Source organism: Zingiber officinale, chromosome 2B (genome assembly GCF_018446385.1).
Source record: "Zingiber officinale cultivar Zhangliang chromosome 2B, Zo_v1.1, whole genome shotgun sequence".
Classification (NCBI taxonomy): Eukaryota; Viridiplantae; Streptophyta; class Magnoliopsida; order Zingiberales; family Zingiberaceae; genus Zingiber; species Zingiber officinale.
Window position 1 is genome coordinate 34,843,727 of NC_055989.1, and position 14,873 is coordinate 34,858,599.

A 14,873-nucleotide genomic window follows, 5' to 3' on the forward strand; every position below is an offset into this window, starting at 1 on the left:
AGCACATCCGAGACGAGCTACTGCGGCTGCTGGTGCGAATGCAGATGGTTTGGAAGGTGTTGGGGTTTCCAATAAGATAGAAGACAGTGCTGGTATTGTTGACGTCCCCAATGGTTTTGCAAGAGAGCATGCTGCAGCAGGCTGGCCTTCTTGGCTGGCGTCTGTGGCAGGCGAAGCAGTAAAGGGATGGCTTCCTAGACGAGCAAATTCCTTTGAAAAATTAAACAAGGTTTGACTTTCAATTTGTACCAAGTCCTGCTTTTCTCTACTACTCAATTCTAATATTATACACGTTAATATGTCGCATCTTGATCATGATATATACTGCAACCTATTTCATTTTTTTGTTTGCCAAAATTTTTGTGCACTTGCTCATTTCATTTTACTGCTTCCAGTCATTCATGGTAAATGGCTTACAAACAAGAAAAATGATACAATTGGATCCATTCTTGATTTCATAAATTCTAGTAAATCAATTTAGTTATCATGTTAGAAAAACAATTCGGATCTCTTGTCGAGATTGCTTAGATTCTTATTTATCTTATTGCTAAGGTACTAAGTCATATCATTACTTAGTTCCCATCTAAATCAGAGCATCTAAAATGGTGTTCAAAATGTTGTCATGCTTGGTAATTTAATGTTTTTCTGTGAAGACATGTTCTCAGGAAACTCAATAGTGTAATGTGTCACAATTAACTGAGAGGCCTCAAAAAAATAAATAAATAATAAAAAAATAACAAGATGGGATGAGGAGCCTTTTTAATCTTGGGAATTTGTTTAGCAATGGCCTAGACACACCTGCAGTTAATTCTCTGAATTCGAGCTAGCTCTGCGCGAAAACCTATTCTTATGGAAGCAAACAGAACAGTGAAGATGGAAAAGAGATTAGTAACCATAGCTATCTAATTAAATCATCAATGTGAATTATAATCCTTTTAATATTGTTTTTCTCTCACATAACCAATTATTCAGATCTGGTTGGTGAGGTATTTACTATAATGAGATTTTTTGATGCTTGGCTGTTAACTTTTTCCATCATCAATTTTCCATCTTCATAAGAATCTTCTATGAATGGATTGAAAAAGAAGTTAGTCGTCTTTCGGAGAGAAAAATAAGTTTTACTATCTTGTACATTGTTATTTTGTACATCCTTTACATGCAATGTTATATATATCCTAGTGCAGCCACTGACTATGTTATGACATGAAGACATTTAGGCACACATCTGTTTGTAATTCCTCGTTAAGAATTTGACCTAGTGGTTTGAATTATTGAGATAGAGTTAGTGACATTACAAATTTGACTGAGAAAAAACATCAGAGAGTATATGGTATAGTATGCAAACTATTTATTGAAGAAGTTGAGTTCCATGGTCTTGGAGTATTTTCAAAAAATCTGAATACAAAAATGGAAGTTCATATAACTAAACTTGCAAGAAAAATGTATCAGCATAAGGTGATCTATAATCGATACAGGGACAGTTGAGATACCCGTTAACAAAATTGCGTGCTTGTCATTAGTGAGGTTATGTGTAGCATCAATGTAGCTCTGCCTAGGTTGAGTTTGCAGCAAGTTGCATATCCTTACTCTAAGACCATATAATCCGTTAAATTTCTTTTCTAGTGATAGTTATATAATTGTTAATTTGAACTCTACTATGCTAGATTGGGCAAGGAACTTATAGTACTGTCTATCGAGCCCATGATCTTCTAACTGGTAAAATTGTTGCACTCAAGAAAGTGCGATTTGTTAATATGGATCCAGAAAGTGTCCGCTTTATGGCCAAGGAAATTCAAATTCTTCGTCGACTTGATCACCCAAATGTTATGAAACTAGAAGGTATAGTGACATCGAGGATGTCTGGCAACTTATATCTCGTATTTGAGTATATGGAGCATGATCTAACTGGACTTGCAGCAAGGCCAGATCTGAACTTCACTGAACCACAGGTACTCAACTTTCAGAAATATCTCATTGCTCAACTACTTTCTTTCTAGTTCTCCTGCCTAGACTGTGCATCCTCAGTCCTTTTCATCAAATCAGGCCAAGTGTTATATGAAACAACTATTTGAGGGTCTTGCGCACTGCCATAGTCGTGGAGTTCTGCATCGGGATATTAAGGGTTCAAATCTATTAATTGACAGTAATGGGATACTCAAAATAGCAGATTTTGGTCTGGCAACATTCTTTAATTCTGATCCAAAACAGCAGTTGACAAGTCGTGTAGTTACCTTGTGGTATAGGCCTCCTGAGCTTTTGCTTGGTGCTACAACATATGGAGTTGCTGTTGATTTGTGGAGTTCTGGTTGTATTCTCGCAGAATTACTTGCTGGGAAGCCCATTATGCCTGGTAGAACTGAGGTTTGTAATTTTCTGCAAGTCATTTAGCTAGAACAATTAGATGGAGTTCTGTACTAATATGATACAAGAAGAGATACCTTTGTAATCTCACAAGTGTCAACTAAAATAAATATCTAAATACTTCTGCAAATGTCAACTAAAAAAAGATCCTTGTAGAGCTATATATTGATGGATAACCTAATTCCATCAGGTCACGTCATCCCTTCTAAAAGAAACAATGACTGTGATCATATGTTTCTATAGATGGAACCACTATTATGCAACTATTTGTTTTCAGTTCTATAAGAATGCTAGCATCAAACACCAACTTCTGTGCTTCATTGTTCTAAATTTTTTTTCATCATCACTTTATGAAACTCTAGTTATACCCTTTCCAACAATTTTTTAGATGTAATTACAAAATGATTGCTCTGTCCTTATGGCTATTCTTTTTATTGATCTTGATGTCCTGTTGCCTTATGCAACTGACATATGTTAGTCAATTTCACATGATGAAGAGTTTTATCATCACTTGTCCCTTGAAAATTTGTTGACCTAACAATTCTTCATATTTAGATAATTCAGTCAATTTTATGGGTGAAGCTTTTCTATTTTTCTTTTATTTGGGAAGTTTGATTTCCTTCTCCAAACTATTTTGATTAAAAAGTAATTTTTACTGTCCTGTTTTCTGGTTGTGTTGCTGCTGTACCAATTGCTGCTATTTTACGGATTCAGGCTCAATGTCTTTGTGTGTGTGTATCAATTACAACCATTGAGGTCCTTAACATTCAGTAATAGGCACCTTCATTTGCTGCTAATCTTTGCTGCTCTAATTTTGTTGAATTGGTTCATTGAAACTATTTATATAGGTGGAACAACTACACAAGATATTCAAGCTTTGTGGCTCCCCATCTGATGAGTATTGGAATAAATCAAAGCTTCAACATGCAACTGTTTTTAAACCCCGACGTCAATATAAGCGTTGCATTGCTGAGACCTTTAAGGATTTCTCATCATCAGCTTTGGCTCTCATGGAGATTTTACTTGCTATAGAACCTTCAAAAAGAGGGACTGCTTCCTCAGCCCTTAAGAGTGAAGTAAGATTGCTCCCTTTTTTTCATAATCTGATTAGGGAACATAAACATTTGAAGCTTAATATTCTTTTGGCAGATCTTATATGCATAATCCATTTATTAAGTTTCCTGGCATGCACCTGCATAGATATCACAATTCACAAGTGAACAACATTTAATTTCATGCCTTTGCTGTAGATATAATCTTATGCAATTCCACTAAATTAATTTGATCAGAAATTGTCATTTGTTTTTCTCAGACTTGTTATCTATGCACTAATCAGACTTTTTGTAGCTAAGGATTGAATGTGATCATTCTGTATGTCTTTTTGTACTAAAGCATGATTTTTCTAAGGATGAGATTAATTTTGTGGTCAGCATGATTTTCGAATGTGATCAGCATGATTTTCGAATGCCTTTATATGTTTCCCCTATTTTTTTTATTTTTATTTTTTTGAAAAAACTCTCTGGCAACATCTTGCAGTTCTTTTTAACAAAGCCCTTTGCATGTGATCCTTCAAGTTTGCCTAAATATCCACCAAGCAAGGAGTATGATGCTAAACTCGCAGATGAGGCAAAGAGGTATTCAATCATACACTTTGCTTGTAATAATTGGGCAATGACAATACAAGGTTTAGTTGGTGGCCCTATTTGTTAACCATGAGCATCTCTAGGCAAAGAGCAGAAGTTGCCCATGGACGAGTATCTGAATATGGCAAACCAAGGAGAGTTGCCACCAAGGCAATGCCAGTGCAAGAAGGAAATGTAGAAATGCAGGTACTTTGTCTTGTTTATAGTGTGATTCTCAAAATTCCCCATTCTGAAGTCTAAAGGAATTCATACACCTTAAGAGAGTGCTTTTGATTGGCAAAAGAAAATTTGTAAAGGATAGCTATCCAAGAACAAATTATTAAAACTGGCGTTAGACGTTTTCCTGTTCTATTCAAAGCCATCAAATTACAATTAGCATTCATCTAAATCCATAGGTACCAACTTAATTAACAATCTCCACAAAGTTAAATGTGAGATAGAGAATGCATCAAAACTCTCAAATCCTGAGCCCACTGCTCTAATCTGATGCATTTATGGGTTCGAATCATGGAAACCTCTTCTTGCATTTTGATGACTCGAGTAAAAGTTTCTTTCTCCCAGAATACATAGTTCATACTACAAGAACTGATCTCCAATTGATATTGCTACTCTTCTATCTGCTTGTCCTAGTGTAGAAACACTTGCTAAAAAATTGACATAGCATTAACTTGGTTTTTGTACAAATAGATCAAATTAAAAGCCCTAACTCATGATAATGCTTCAAAAAATTAGTGAAGCTAACAGACATCTCCTTCTGATTCTTTAGAAGCGTCCAGTGAAGGTAAATCCCAAAAGCAGCAGTGAGAAGTATGATGCCCAAGATGACGGTGGATCGGGGTTCCCAATTGAACCTCCAGGAGGAACATCACGAATTGACTCATCTCATTCTGGAGTTCTGCATCCAAATGCATTTGTTACTTCACACTGGAACATGGTAGACCATGAAGAGCTTCAACGCATTCCTAGCTGTATGTACACTTCAACGCAGGTGCCAAATGGTCCTAAGTTGAATACACAGAGATCATACTGGGCTAGGCCAATGGCTGCAGACTTCCTTGATATCACCGGCTCATTAGAAACAAGAAGCACTTCATACTCCAAATACAACAGGCTTGATCTAGCTGAGCCTTCGGAGAAGCGTAGATTTGATAGGCCTGCCTCTGTTCATAAGAAAGTCGACACAATTGGAAACAAGGATTCGGTGGTGGTAAGCACTTTAATTACAAAATCTTGCAAAAACCTACCCAGAATATTCATTTTTTTTTTTAAGGATATAACATTGTTATCTGTTGACTAAGGTGTCGGATTCGAGCCCTCTTATCAATTCTTTATCCGTCGGATTATTGTTGACTGAGGTGCCTTGCGCACGATCTTATCAACACAATGGTACTGAGGCTCCTCAAAAAATCCCTTCGGGAGTTTCTGGGGTATGAGGCCGCAAAACAGTGGGTCCAGTCACTATAAAAAGTTTACCCTATCTTAATTTAAACAATTGATCTAGAAGTGTTCTGGATATGACGTTGTTATCTGTTGATTGAGGTGCCAAGTTCGAGCCCTCTTATCAACTCTTTATCCGTTTGATTATTGTTGACTGAGGTGTCTTGTGCATGCTCTTATCAATACAGTGGTACTGAGGGGGGGTTTCTAGGGTATGGGACGGCGAAGCGGTGGACCCAGTCACTATAAAAAGTTTACCCTACCTAAGTTTCTAAGCTACCATGATTTACCTCCCTCATAATGGTCTTGGGTTGGGTGCGACAGGGGCGTTGGGGGCGAGCGATTTCGTCTTTTTGCAGCTCTTATCTTCTAAGAAAAATAAGAGTTTGTACTTTCTTGGTTTGAGGTTGGGTTTGAAAGACATTAAGCAATCTTGCTATCATTAATCTCTAAAGCAATATTACAAACTAAAACAATAGATAACGAAGGGCTGACTTGAATTTTGCAAAGGACTATTACTTCTTACTTATGGTCGGAGATCCTGGGAGTACAGTGGATGTCTTCCACAGGATTGAGCCGACAATCCAAGGTCCTTCTCAATGGGGAGAAGAAGAGGAAGAGAACCAGATTTAGTATACTCTAATTGAACCAATCTCTTCCTTTATATATACCCGCCCAACTTATGAGAACTATTCATTATAAAACTCGTCCCTTATTAACAGTCCATCAATGTTAATGAACCAGGTTAATAGATCTACACATTGAATTCACATACATTTAATCCAAAAACCCCCTTTAATTAAGCATTAGATCACTTAATTAAGGTTTAAATTCTTTAATGACAATTAATTGTGTGTGTTAATCAAGTGTAAGTCTAGCTTATAGAGATTAAACTCACCCATGTGGATTCAGTCCACCTTATGGAGATTAAACTCATCCATGTGGACTTAATTTGATTTATTCTACCCATATGAACTTAATCCTACAGGGTTTACTTGAGTGGAATGATAGAACAGGGAATGGGAGGAGTAAAAGTGACACAAAAATGTGACAATTTTGCCAGAATTTTCTTCTCCCTTCCTCTGCCCGCCTGTGATTTTTCACTAATCCCAAGCTAAATTCACTTTTCTTGTTGCTACCGTGTGCTATATCAATAAATTCAATTTTATTTGCAGGGTTACAATACGCGAATACGACGAATACAATACTCAGGTCCATTGATAACACATGGAGGTAACATTGACGATGTGCTCAAAGAACATGAGAGGCAGATTCAGCAAGCAGTTCGCAAAGCACGCAAGGATAAAGTAAAAAACATTTGATTCCCCGCAATGGCCTTGCTCTTCTGCTGTATGAATTAATAACTGGCAGGCAGAGGATCGACATCGCTTTAAGACAGAGGTAAAATCAAAGCAATCAAGGATCATTCGTCATGGCATGTTACTTAAGCTTTCTTCCGATTGTACAATAGTGAGAAAGACTTGCTAGTCTTAGGTCATTATTAAAGAACAAGTAGGCGTCTTTCATTGGGTGTTGAATAGTGAAGAAGTTTATTGACCATAGATGGTTTGAATTTCGATTAATTCTTTCTGGTTAACCATTGTTTTCTTTGCAATACTCTGCTGGCCAATATTAATTCATTAGAAATATAGTGTATTAAATCCTTGCTTTCTTCCTCGTACGGTTCCGCTTCTAACAACTTATGGTGGCAACTATAAGTGAAGGCAAAAATCTAGTCATAATCTGTATGATATTTCAGAGATAGAGCTAACAGAGGGAATTGAGTATTTCCTTGGTTGAAATGATCAAAGAACAAACTTCGTAGTTATACGAGCCACAGCGTATTACATCTAAACAATTTTGTCATGCACGTAGAATAGAATAGATTGCATATATAGAGAACAAACACAATTACGCGGTGGCTCCGGGGTGCACCGGTGGAGGCGGGCAGGCCGGAGAAGGGAAGTGTAGCAGAGGCGGGGTGGTGGACACTGGCTCGGCATAGCCGCAAAGACCGAAGAGGCAGCGAGAGCCCAACGAGCAGCGATTGTCGCAGCTGCCGCAGTGCGCTGGGTTCCACATGATGTCGACGCACAGGCCATTGCAGCACCGCCACCGGAACGGGCATCGGATGCCACACAGGCCACAGTTGTCGGCGTTGGAGCCGACGTCGATGCACCGGTTGCTGCAGCACAGGCGGCGCTCCAAGGGTCGTCGTTGCCTCTCACAGCATATCCACGGCCGGAACCAGCAGCCCTGTCGCCTGGGCGCCGGAGTCCTTCCCCTGCGGAGCCACGGAGAGATGGGAATGGAGTTGTCTGCAGTATCTCCTTCGGCGAAGGGCGTAACCAAAAAGAGTAGCAGGAGGAGGAGCGTGAGTTTCATGGGGCGGGATCAGGATGGCGTCAATTATAGGAAAGAGCTTCAAGTTATTAATCCCTTGGCTCCCACGCAAAACTTATTAGTGTGGAAAAATGGAGAGGCAGCATAATTAGGGTGGAGTGCTTAAGTACGTCAAAAGACGAGCGTTACACTCTGAAAGTGGAACGTGTACCATGCCTTCCTTGCTACTGTGCAGTAATGTGATATTTTTATCCAACAAAACAAATTAATCGGGTTTGCTAGAATCTCTGAGTTTCGTTTGAAGCGTAAAATGTTGATCGATGGGCGAGAGTCATGTGTATAGTGTAATAATATGGGTCATTTGTGAACAAATCTAATTATAGGAATCAATTTGTGGTCGGGTCAGTCTTGGAGTGGCAGTGTTCATGTGGGAATAAAAAAAAGGCTAAATTTATCCACCATTACGTCGTCTTTGAAAAGAAGTCATGTGTCCCTATTAGGATATTCAATTAGTTAGAGGATAACAAGATCATTTTTTCATACATGAATATCTTTGGAGAAATTTTTTTTCCATCCACTGATTACTTGACGATAGTTTATAAGTTGACATCATGATTTACCTCCCTTCACATAATTTAGAACAATAATAACTATTTTATCACAATTTAAAAGAAGTCATTAAATGAGACTAGTGGTATCTGATTCACCTCATTTCATTTCATTATGCGGCGGATGATGAGAGGTGCTCAGGTGAGGGGAATCATGTTTTTTTTTAAAAAAAAAAATATTTGACATCATATATCCTGCTTAGGTCGATTAACCCAGAGAGTGACTGGTTTGACCTAACAGAAATTTTCACTGACTATCAAGGTAAATTAGAAAGTACTTATAGTGGACGGTCCATCAACCCGGTGTTCTTAGATCAATATTTCATTAAAAAAAATTATCCATTAATTTATTAAAATTGAAACTCATTTTTTTGATTGGATGGGAATGAATCGAAAAAGGGAAAGAGTTTTTTGTAAAAAAAAAAAAAAAAAAAAAATCAAATCTGAAACTTTAGCTCTTCCCGGAATTCAGATTTCCTTTTGATACATATAAGGCATATAAATTAAACCGTGAATCATCCCAATCAAATTACTTCTTTCCAATCATAATTTAGATGAAAAAAAATTTAGTCAAAATAAAAGTGTCAAAAATTCTATTTTAATACAATTAAAAAACCAAGAAAAAAAATGAAGAAAAGACAAATCTAGTGATCTTTAAATGTCTAGGAAACTAAGAAGACATTTTACTACTACACTATTGTCCTAGAGGCATGAAATTATTTTTTTAATTCATTAAATAGATGTTATCAAATGATTATATTTCAAATTAATTAGTTCAAAAAATTAGATATTTAAATTATTTAATATTTTAAATTAATCGGTTCAAAGTCTTAAATATTTGATATATCACTTCAGTCACTCATGGAACATGTACAAGGAGAAATTGTATGTAAAATAAAAATATAGATAGGGTCGACTCAAGCCTATTTGAGGCCCTAAGTAGAAATTCTTTTTAAACCTTTGACATTGTTTTAAAAAAAAATCCTCACCTTGTTTCATTTAAACCTGGATCGAAAATAGTGGGTTAAAATTGTATTTAACAAATTAAATATTAATTTAAAAATATTTTTTTATACAATTTAATTTTATTACTTTTAGATGTAAAATTATTAATTAAATTTTTATATTCAAGTTTTGATAACCAAAAATATAAGTTTTACAATATTAAATAGAGCATTATTATTATATATAATAATACACCTTAAGTAGATAATAAGTTTATAATTAGCTTAACTAAAAATAAGTGTATTCAAAATTGTTTAAAAATGAAGAAAGATAGAAGTATGTCTAATTATTTAAATGAAAGATGTAGAGAATCATCCTTAAAAAAGGAACAAAATTGAGAAAATAATAACAATAAAATAGGATAATAATAAAAAAAATCATGCTCTCATGCTCAACTCATGCAAAGAATAAAGAATAAATAAATAAAAAATAATGTACAAAATGATAAAACTGAATACAATCTTTAGAAAATAAAGATCGCAATAAGACTAAACTAGCTATTATCGTTTATCAAGAACTAAATGGAAGCTTTTTTAGGTACAGAGCAAAAGAAAAAATAAATCATATTTTTTATTATCTAAATCAAAACAATTATATATGATAGAATGGAGACAGAGGAAAAAATTCAATAATTTATGACTATAAGTATATCTAAATAAAAGTTAAACTTAATGCCTATCAAGGAAGTGAAATGGTGAAGGTGTCTAACTTGTTATTGTTAAAAAATAATAAAATCTTTTATTTCAATCAGACACAATATGGATGAATGCATGAACATTTGAATTTAATCAAGCAAGGAGCATCGTAGCACCGATCGAAGATCAGCATGTTAGTGTTAGGTGAAGTTTCTCTTCTTCAATCTCAATGAGCAAAAGAAACACATAGAGGGAGAGTTGGAAAAGGGAAAGAGGGGGGAACTTAAAAAAAACTAACATTTTTATTTTGCATTGTATGCATAAGATAAAAAATTTCTAATTCATGTTTTTATTGATCAAAGAGAAAGCATCACCAACGAATGAGAAACGTAACAAGAGTATGCTATGATTGAGAGATATTGAAGATGAATAGATTAGGTTTTATAAAATAACATCCATAATTAAAAATAAATTTAATTTGTTAAAAAAAAGAGTCCCTTTATAAAGGTAGATCCGCTATCTTAACGACCCCTAGTGCCGGCCCCACAGATATGGAAGAAGGTAAATGCAAGTACATAAGTCGTCAATTTCTGAGAATCGACCCCTGACAATTATGCTAGAAATGTCATACGTCCACTATCTACGCTACGCCTTGGGGTATGTGAAATTCAAAGCTTTGATAGATTGAGATCATATAAATATTTAATCACGTGAGTTTTATTCTTTTCTATTCTCTTACAAAATATACATAAAAATATATTTAATATATTAAAAATAATAATCCTAATGTAAAAAAAAAATGAGATTGTACAATCTTTTATTAAACTCTATTTTTTTTCATTCTCTTTTAAAAAATATATAAAAATATATTTAATATATTAAAAATATATTTAATATATTAAAAATAATAGGCTTTAATAAAAATTAGGATTTTAGCATATGTTTTAAAGACGTATGCCTAAAGTCAGCCGTGAATATAGATAATGATTTTCATGATTTAAATTTTTTAATTCATATTCCATTAGATACTTCTAGAATAATATAAGCTTACAAAAACTAACAAGAGAATAATATTAGATAAAATAAATACACTTTTACTCACTCTTACTTTTTATTTCATGTGTATGCTTCTAAGTGTTGTCAAATTCTCCAATTGAACCCGTCTTTATAACGTTCATACTGCCAATAGCTACTTAATAGATCCACCGAGTAGTCGACCTAACTTATCTCAGCTAATTGATTGTATCAGATGAGTATAGGATTACTTACATATAAGTGGACTAAATCTAATTAAATTTACATGGATGAATTTACTAGATAAGATGAGTTTACACATGATTAATACACACATAATTAATTGTTATTAAAGAAAGTAAACTCTAATATTAAGTGATATAATACTTGATTGCATATAAAAGAAGTTTGAATTAAATAGATATAGATTCGATATGTAGATCTAATAATCCGATTCATTAATATTGATGAACTATTAATGAGGGATGAGCTTGATGGTGGATAGTCTTAATAGATTAGGTCGCGTATATAAATAAAGAGATTTGTTCAATTATGGAATGTTGGATCGTGCTTTCTTCCTCTTGATTATTCTCCCCCATTGAGTAGAACCTCGGTTGTCGGCTCAATTTTGTGGAAGACTTCCGTTATGTTCGCATGATCTCCGATGACAAGTAAGAAGTAATAGTTCTTAGCGACGGATTCAAGTTAGCTCTTTGCTAGCTATTGTTTTGACTTTCTATATTGCTTTAGAAATTGATGGTAGCTAGATCCTATTGTAGACGCATCCTTTATTTTATTATTGATATATCACAATTCCTAATAATTGGTATTAGAGCTAAAGATTAACTTATTGTTAGTTTTTAAGGCGTAATGATTATTTTTCAACGATTGGGCACATATACATAAATTTTTTTATTTGATTTCATATGGATGAATGAAATTGAGGTATATCCATTGAATGTAGCATTGATAGGTTACGATTTAACCTATGAATCAAGTTTTTCATATTATCCGCGAAGAATGCGACTGGCGACATAATTTTAGGATTTTTCGAGTTGAAAATTGCGTTCGGAAAATCAAGTTTTCTAATATCAATCGATTGCAGAAGGTCCCCAATCGATTGGTAATCGTGAATTCGTGAACAGAGTTGCCAAATTGATTGGGCTGATTGATTGGTGTTTGCCAATTGATTAGCATAATGGTCAATCGATTGGGATGCCCAGTTCACGAACAGAGGGTTGCCAAATTGATTGGATCGATCGATTGGTGTTTGCCAATTGATTAGCATAAGGGTCAATCGATTGAGATGCCCAGGATTGCAGACAGAGCATTTATGAATCGGTCAGGTGATTGATTGGTGTTCACCAATTGATTACCATGAGAGTTGATCGATTACTGAACCTGATTTGTGAGCAATAAGGTTCCAAATCGATTGGGCGATCAATTGATGTTTATCAATAGATTACCATAAGGATCTAATCAATCACTAAATTTGAGGGCATCTACAGAGAGTTTATGAATCAATCGGCTAATCGATTGGCGTTCACCAATTGATTATGCCAATCGATTAAAGTGGATGAACTTTGAATACTAGCCTTTGCAATCGATTAGTGGATTGATTGCTATGTACTAATCAATTGCCAATGGTGGATAATCGATTAGCACGAGTGTCAATCGATTCCCGCATATTGTTAGTTGATTAAAAAAAGTGTTAATCAATTGGTTTATGATACCAATCGATTGATAACTGAATTTTGCTCAGTTTTCAACTAATTTTTCCTATATTCTTCTTTGATCTTACTACTTAATCGAACATATACTATTGTCAAAGTGAGAGCTACTGAGAAGGCTAGGAGTATTAGTGTAGAGGGATGTATGTACATGCTAAGAATGATTGATTTAAAGGAAAGTCATTCTTATGCAAGATATATGTTTAAGGAAGTTCACAAATTAAGTTAAACTTCTAAATTATGCACATAATGTGTCAACCCAAAGGAAGGGACACTATGTGGACGATTAGAAGTATTGTGAGTGATATTAAAAACATAAGTTAACTAAGGAAGCTCATAAATAAACTATTATACGCATAATGCGTCGACCCAAAGGAAAGCGAGTTATACGGCAGATGAAAGTAATTATGAGTTCTTTAGAGAGTACCAATAATAAGTTACAATTTGGTCAAAAGACTTAATGTAATGTTGCACTAGGTATCTCTATTAATGCCTATATAGTTGTTGTTGGATTGTAAGATTGCAAACAAAAAGTCCCACATTGAAAATATATGGGAAAGATTATAGATTTATAAGGGAAAGATATTTCCATTGGTATAAGGTCTTTTGAGTAGAGTCCAAAAATAAAACCATGAGAGTTTATACCTAAAGTGAACAATATCATGTCATTATGGAGATATCTAAATTCATTTTGGTCATAATAATTGGTATCAGAGCCCCGACTTACAAAAGGTCTAACCACCGACTATGCACAAGAGCTATGGTCTAATTGAGTCATATGAGTAGAATATTGAGCTTGAATAAAGGAAGTGGAGCCTCCCATGTCTGAATCAAGAGGACCAGACACTAGGCAGGAAGTCCTAGTTGTGGCTAGACAAGAAAGTCCTAGTAGGTTGGGTGGACTGACAGACAGGAATACCTGGTGGGTCGAGGATCGGACGTGGAAAACCTATGGTCCTTCGTTTGAGGAGAGGATTGTTTGGTTGCAAGATTGTAAACAAAGTCTCATATTGAAAATACATGTGAAAGATCATAGATTTATAAGGGAAAGATATCTTCATTAGTATGAGACCTTTTGAGTAGAACCCAATAATAAAATCATGAGGGTTTAGATCCAAAATGGGCAATATCATGTCATTATGGAGATATCTAAATGCCTTTTGGTCCTAAAAGTTGCATGCCTTTTTTGTTGCATTTTGTGATTGCACAACTATAAAGATACATGCCTTGTTTATTAAATTGAGTTATGTTCTTTGCTTTTGTTTATGTAATACTCTCAATATTTACTAATCTAAACAACATCTCTGTGCTTACTAATACAAACTTTAAACATTGGAAAGAGCATATTATAGTTTTGATGGGCTACATGGATCTAGACTTTGCATTTAGGCATGATCACCCTGCACTTTTAACTAATGATTCCACTATGAATCAAAAGATGATTTTGACAAGTAGGAGTGATCAAATTGTTGGGATGATACTATAAGCCTAGCTTTTGTATGAACATCTGTTTTAAAATATTTTGAAATGAGAATCACTTTGGTCAAATGTTTACATTTTGTATTTATATATATGTCGATGTAGTTGTCCATTTAATTTATATTATAGATAACATGATGTGTGATGTCACACAGAAGATTATGCTATCGGTTCCTTATAAATTATAAATAATAGCTCACAATCAAGATGGATAGGGGCGAACCATTGAAACGGTTGTAGTGTAATTTGGTATTAGTCTGTCTTGGCTATAAAATTACACTAGTACACTATGTATGTATTGAGCAGGACCGTTTGAGGTTGTTCGATTTGTACTGAATACGTAAAAGAACATAACCTCTGTTATTATGGATGTGTATTCTCTTAATCCCTATACAATAACAAGCACATATACTTAGTATTTATTTCTTTAACTTATCAATGGGTGAGATTTATTCGTTAAAACAATAGGCCCGATGAGTTGGGAGATAGTACTGTTTATATGGTATGTTGTTGATTATAGAAGGAATCTGTGTCTTAATTATATAGGCTGATGATGTCCCCTTGAGGAGCTCATAAGGATTATCATGTAAACCCTGCAAGTGGACTTAGTCCGGCATG

The 14,873-nt window shown here is 34.8% G+C and overlaps 2 protein-coding genes across 2 annotated transcripts; one reads left to right on the forward strand and one right to left on the reverse strand.

Annotated features, from left to right (window-relative positions):
* Window positions 1-1,739: 1,739 nt before the first annotated feature.
* On the forward strand, window positions 1,740-6,763 carry LOC122048234 (probable serine/threonine-protein kinase At1g09600). The gene is made up of 7 exons (XM_042609830.1): window positions 1,740-1,949; window positions 2,044-2,361; window positions 3,210-3,437; window positions 3,898-3,995; window positions 4,088-4,190; window positions 4,771-5,211; window positions 6,617-6,763. Exons 1-7 carry the CDS (start codon window positions 1,755-1,757, stop codon window positions 6,761-6,763), a joined length of 1,530 nt encoding a protein of 509 aa, XP_042465764.1. The 5' UTR covers window positions 1,740-1,754.
* Window positions 6,764-7,349: 586 nt separating this feature from the next.
* LOC122048235 (protein STIG1-like) lies at window positions 7,350-7,826 on the reverse strand. The gene has a single exon (XM_042609831.1). It carries the CDS (start codon window positions 7,824-7,826, stop codon window positions 7,353-7,355), a length of 474 nt encoding a protein of 157 aa, XP_042465765.1. The 3' UTR covers window positions 7,350-7,352.
* Between the last annotated feature and the right edge of the window lie 7,047 nt (window positions 7,827-14,873).